Raw genomic sequence first — 6,630 nt, 5'->3', positions numbered from 1 at the left:
ATGTTGTTATGGAATGCAGTCTTCAGAAAGATACACTGCACACAACAAATCTTCAGTTCAAGACAAAAGTCCTCCTTCCATTTCTGTGTTACCCCCTTCTCAGGTTTCTCAATGAATTTTCATCCACCGCAAAGCAAAGGTCAAAGTTCGAGCCTTGATCCCAAAAGAAGAGGCCCTTCCTTCCCCTTCTCTATCTCCACCACCCTCTGTAGGTGTTGAGGGAGGGAGAATGAAGGCAGCTCTCCCTGGGGTTAAACAGCGTCACTTCCTAAAGCACAAAATATCAAAGACGAGTCTTTTCCTTTCCTCAAACTGCAGTGTAGCCAATCCAGAATGGAATAGTGCCTACTGTAGAGGAGGTGCAGGGAGAAGGGTTGAGTTAGGACAAGTATTCCTCTTTGATAGTCAGTGGAATGGATTGTGAGACGAGGTTACTGCTGCTACTAACCAAGCCGATAGCCGCCGCAGCCCCGGGGACCCCGGGTGGAGTGGGCGTTGTCGTGCTAGCTTGTTGGGACTGTTGCTGCATCTTCTTCTTGTTTATTTTTCTCTCTTTTGCTCGTCTATTCTGGAACCAGATCTTCACCTGGGACAGAGCGAGAGAAGAGAATATTCAATCTTCATCAAAACATTCTGCATCACTCCCAGTTAAATAACCAGACAACATTTCTTCATACTTTGATTATTCGAACCAAATTAGGCATACAAAGCCCTGGCATTTTTAACAGGGGTTAGATATAGAGTAAAGTTTCCTCTACATTGCCCTCCCATCAAACAATTTCAGGGTAGGTACAGTATGAGTTAGGGACAGAGTAAAGCTCCCTCTACACTGTTCCCAATAAACTCTCAGCTCAGGTACAGCATAGGGTTAGATTCAGAGTAAAGCTCTGAAAATTCTCTGGACGCTGTCCCCAGCAAACATTCCAGAGATAGGGACAGCATGGGGTTAAATACAGAGTCAATCTTCCTCTACACTGTCCCAAAAACACTTCCAGAACAGGGATAGCACAGGGTTAGATATAGAGTAAAACATTGTCTATGCTTTTAAACTAAATGTTATTGGAAAGTAAAGCTTCCATGATGATTTTCAGCTAACAGTACTATTCCCTTTATTCATTTAAACATAAAGGGATGTTTTCTCTACACTGTCACCATCAAACACCCCCAGGATAGGGACTGCATGGGGTTACCTACAGAGTAAAGCCTCTTCTACCATTTGAAGTAGAAACAAATGGAAAGTAAAATTCCCTCAACACTGTCCCCATCAAATGCTCCCGGGACAGGGGAAACGTAGGGTTAAATACAGAATAAAACTCTCTCAACTCTTTTAGACAAAGAGTCTAAAAAGTCTATGGGCGGCACAGTAGCTCAGTGGTTAGCACTGCTGCCTCACAGAGCCAGAAGCCTGGGTTCAATTCCTGCTTCGAGCAACTGTCAGCTTGGAGTTGGCACATTCTCCCCGTGTCTGCGTGGGTTCCTCCAGGTGCTCTGGTTTCCTCCCACAGTCCAAAGATGTGCAGGTTAGGTGGACTGGCCATGCTAAATTGTCCATAGGGTTAGGTGCATTAGTCATGGATAAATGTAGGGGAATGGGTCTGGGTTGGTTACTCTTCGGAGGGTTGGGCTGAAGGGCCTCTTTCCATACTGTAGCTAATCTACGCTAAACAGAGGAGTAAAGACCCCTCAACATTGCCCCATCAAACATTCACAGGACAGGGACAGCATGGAGTTAGATACAGAAGTTAACTCCCTTTACACAATGGTAGACACACAGAGAGAGGAAAAACAATGGATTTACTGCTGCAGGGGAGCAGCTGCAGATATTACGGTGAAAACAGGGTGAGCTGTTTTTGTTCTGTCAACTAATCAAAATGTTTGTAAAAGTTAGTCATCTGTATGAAAGGAAGGAAACAGAATCACAGAATTTTTCAAAATTTAATGATCAAGGAACAATCAAATGTCCTCTGCATGTGGAAGTCTGAAAGATGGTTGATTCAGTAACTTGAATACGCAGAACAATTTTCAAAGAATGCATTGAAAGATTTGATCTCGTGTGGCAAGGAGAAATGAGCCTACTTGCAGCTTGAGAACCTTTAGACTTTATTTTGTCTTGCTATTGATCTGTCAGAAATGTGGCATGAAGCAAAGTAAATTGTCACTTTACTGTGAATGAGTCAATTATTTAGTTTTAAAAAGCCTTCTCTTCAGTTTGGTGTGTTATTAGCCTCTTAAGGAATGTTTGATCTAGATTTTAGTTTGTTTGTAACAGTATAACACTTCTAATATGAAAATTTGTCCTGCAATTTCCAACAGTCAGGACCTGACACACACACACTCTCTCTCTCTCTCACACACACACATTAATACTAAGGACCTAGTCTCCACACAGGTCAGTTTAACTGAGACCATTGTCCACAGTCACTGGACTCAATTTCACAACTTGCCTGGCCTCAATATCTCAGCACACCACTGACCACTCACACTTCCAGCAATAGTTTATTTCAATCTAGTTCCATCTGAGGTAACACAGAACAGAGGCTCACTCACCTGTCGTTCAGACAATCCTAATGCAATTGCCAGTTCTGACTTCCTACGAATGGTGATGTATCTGCTGTAGTGAAATTCCTTCTCTAACTCCAGCCTTTGATGATCAGTGTATACCACTCGGTACTTGTCTTTCGTTCTGGTTTTGCCTGCTGACATCAGGAAGAAACAATCCAATTTATTACATGGGAAAGCATGACCTTTAACACATGAAGGAAACTGAGATGGTGAGTACAAAGTTAAAAATCACACAATACCAGTTTATAGTCCAACAGCTTTAATTGGAAGAACACTAGCTTTTGGAGCGATGCTCCTTCATCAGGTGATAATGGAGGGCTCGATCGTAACACAGAATTTATAGCAAAAATTTACAGTGTGATCAGGTCATAGACAGAGAACACAGGGGGCTAACACCTTCAACATATTGTCTAGCTATCACCATTGTTAACAGCTAACCTGAGAATGCAACTTTAAAAAAACGTTTTGTGATTTACACATAAAAGAAGTGAAACTATCACTGTATTCTAACAGATGAAAGGCTTAACAGACAATCAATTTTTCAATGTATAATTTCAGTTACATCACATTGTAAATTTTTGCTATAAATTCTGTGTTACGATCGAGCCCTCCACTATCACCTGATGAAGGAGCGAAAAAGCTAGTGTGCTTCCAATTAAACCTGTTGGACTATAACGGGGTGTTGTGTGATTTTTAACTTTGTACACCCCAGTCCAACACCAGCATCTCCAAGAGATGGTGAGTGTTATCGTAACATCTCTGGACTAGTAATGCAGATGTCCACAGTAAGCTTGATGGGCACAGGTTCAAATTCCACTATGACACTTTGCACAATTTAAAGTCAATAATTTAAACCAGAGTATAAAGTGAGTCTCAGTAATAATGAATGTAAGATTATCACCGATTAGTAAACCAGATGGGCCTTTTTGACAATGTTCTTTAGGGAAGGAAATCTGCCATCCTTATCCGGTCAGGCCTACATGTGATTCCAGACCCACAGCAATGTGGTTGACTCTCAACTGCCCTCTGGGCAGTTAGGGATGGGCAATAAACGCTGCCTAGCCTGTGAAGCCTCATCACATGAATCAATAAAGGACAAGAAACACTGGCATACAGCCAATAAAATGTACCCAAGGTCAGTACTGCCCATACATTAGTCTTCAGCCACATGCTTCTCATTTAGAATTCAGATCTGGCTAAATTGACATTTTGACACTTAGCAACTAGAAAAGGCCATTCAGCCCCTCCAGCCTTTTCCATCATTGAGAATGGGGATATTTGTGGAGCCACCTCCTCCAGTGAGTTGCTTAATTGTCCACCACCATTCCCAACTGGGTGTAGCAGAACTGCAGAGCTCAGATTCAATCCATTGGTTGTGGGATTGTTTCGCTCTGTCTGTCACTTGCTGCTTATATCGTTTGACATGCATGCATGAAGGGCTTTGCCCGAAACGTCGGATTTTCCTGCTCCTCATTTGTTGCCTGAACTGCTGTGCTTTTCCAGCCCCACTCTGCTCCAGAATCTGATTTCCAGCATCTGCAGTCATTGTTTTTACCTCTGCATGCAGTCCTGTTGGGTACCTTCCCCAGGTTGACACCTCATCTTCAGGTATGCTGGTGCTGCTCCTGGCATGCCCTCCTGCACTCTCCACTGAACCAGGGTTGATCCCCTGGCTTGATGGTAATGCTTGAGTGGGGGATATGCCAGTCTATGAAGTTGCAGATTGTGCTGGAGTCCAATTCTGCTGCTATTGATGGCCCACAGTGCCTCACAGAGCCCAGTCTTTAGTTGTTAGATCTGTTGGAAGTCTGTCCCATTTAGCATGGTGATAGTGCCACACAACACTATCCTCACTGTGAAGGTGGGACTTTGTCTCCACAAGGACTGTGCGGTGGTCACTCTTACCAATACTATCCTAGACAGATGGCAGATCAGTAAGGGTGAGGTCAAGTATGTATTTCCTTCTTATTAGTTCTCTCACCACCTGCCCCAGACCCAGTCTAGCCACAATGTCCATTAGGACCTGACCAGCTCGATCAATGGTACTGCTGCCACACCACTCGTAGTGGTGAACATCAAAATCTCCATCCAGAGTACATGGTGTACTTGCCATCCTCAGTGCTTCCTCAGAGTGTTGTTCAATGTAGAGGAGCACTGCTTCATCAGCTGAGAGAGGACAGTAGTCTTAGTCAGCAGGAGGTTTACTTGGTCATGTTTAATTTGAAGCCATGAGACTTCATGGGATCTGAGTCAATGTTGGGGATTCCCAGAGCAACTCTCTCCCGACTGTATACCACTGTGCTTACTGTATCGCTCAAATATCAGTAAACAGACTGCATACCAATACAGTGCCAGCCGAGAGTACGGGTTGCACCTTGGAGTTGTGTCTTATTGTAAAATGGGTGCTGGTGTGTGAGTCCTACACCCCTCCTCAGTTAAATACTTGCCCCCTTTCTTCCCTGAAAAGAAAGGCACAATACCGATTGTGCTTCTGTTTGTTTTGTTGTTGAAAGGCATACAAAAATAAGCAGGCCTTTCTAGCTCGCGTGCAAGTGATGCGGGTGGAGTGAGTGAATAGCATCCAAGCAGCTCAGCAACTCACGGAAAATATGGTTGTCTGGCAAAAAACAAACCACAGGCAACCAATGTGAGTCACTGCTTGGTGAAGCAGCATAGTGTCTATGTGTATTAACTTGAGTTAACGCCAGAGGAAGACAACAACCTGGGCACCAAGTGTGTGAATGACCATCTACAACAGCACGTTCATTCAATTTTACGTCTTATCTCGGTACATCAAGAAGGGACGACATGTCACCCTATCTTAGAAAAAGGCCATTTGGTCCATCACCCCTCTGCTGGCTATTTCTGTCGCCTCTCCCATGGCTCTGTAAGTATTTTCTCTGCAAGGAATTACTCTTTTACAAGTCACTATTGTATCAGCTTCCACCAGGCTTTCAGTCAGACCATTACAACTCGCTGTGTAAAAAAAAACTCTCTCGTTTCTGGTGAAAGGTAATTCCAAAGGTCAACAGCCCTTCAGAGGAGAAATTCCAGCTGATCTCTGCCTAAACTGGGTGAACCTTTTTAAGTAATGTCCCTGAGTTCTGTTTCACTAACAAAGGAAACATCTTCTCTGTATCCACCCTGTCAAGCCCCCTCAAAATCTTACATGTGTTGGATAAGTTAATGGCTCTAAGTGAGTAATGTTTCCACTGAAGTCACACAAAGTCTGTGGGTGGAGACAAAGAGTTCTACTTTAGCTTTCAAAGGGAGCAGATAGATCTGAACCTGCTCCCTAAAGTCCTAGTCCATGTGCCCTAACCAAATGAAGTTGTACTAATTGGTGCCTACTTTAAATTTTCTGGTTATCTAAAAACAGAGTCTCTTCTGTAAATAATCTACATTGCTGTATCCTCTACCATTAATCACGAGGTAGATCCAAGACAAAACTGAGACAAAGATGGATTGGTAACAGTGAACTACCCCAAAAGCGTTACCCAGCACCACATACTGGTAGAGGTGGCAAACACCACAATGTGCTAGCAGTGTACATCTGGACACCTGGGTTCGAATCCCACCATAGCAGAAGGTGGAATTTGAATTCAATTAACATCTGGAGTTCAAAGTTGAATGACGACCATGAATCATTGTCAATTGTGGGGGGGAAACACATATCTGGCTCCCTAGTTCCTTCTAAGAAGAAACTCTACTCTCTTTGAGCAGCACAGTGGCTCAGTGGTTAGCACTGCTGCCTCACAGCACCAGGGACCCAGGTTTGATTCCAGCCTTGAGTGACTATCTGTGTGGAGTTTGCACATTCTCCCATGTCTTCGAGTAAAAGGTGAGGTCTGCAGATGCTGGAGATCAGAGCTGAAAATGTGTTGCTGGTTAAAGCACAGCAGGTTAGGCAGCATCCAAGGAACAGGGAAATTCGACATTTCGGGCCAGAGCCCCTCATCAGGAATCAAGAGTCAGGTCACCCACAGTCAGGTGAACTGGACATGCTAAATTGCCCTTAGTGTTAGGTGCGTTAGTCAGAGGGAAATGGGTCTGGATGGTCTTGTCATT

At 43.8% G+C, this 6,630-nt stretch overlaps 1 protein-coding gene across 1 annotated transcript in view; it reads right to left on the bottom strand.

Moving 5' to 3' along the window:
• Positions 1-379: 379 nt before the first annotated feature.
• The window catches only part of cdx1b (caudal type homeobox 1 b), a 58,425-nt gene continuing 52,174 nt past the window's right edge, over positions 380-6,630 (bottom strand). The window contains exons 2-3 of the mRNA XM_060836947.1: positions 2,548-2,696; positions 380-586 (exon numbers count right to left, since the gene is read on the bottom strand). Coding sequence (XP_060692930.1) covers positions 380-586; positions 2,548-2,696 — 356 coding nt within the window. The remainder of the gene's footprint in view (positions 587-2,547; positions 2,697-6,630) is intronic.

Source organism: Hemiscyllium ocellatum, chromosome 16 (assembly GCF_020745735.1).
Source record: "Hemiscyllium ocellatum isolate sHemOce1 chromosome 16, sHemOce1.pat.X.cur, whole genome shotgun sequence".
In the NCBI taxonomy this organism is placed as follows: Eukaryota; Metazoa; Chordata; class Chondrichthyes; order Orectolobiformes; family Hemiscylliidae; genus Hemiscyllium; species Hemiscyllium ocellatum.
This window is presented reverse-complemented; position numbering and strand designations above follow the sequence as displayed.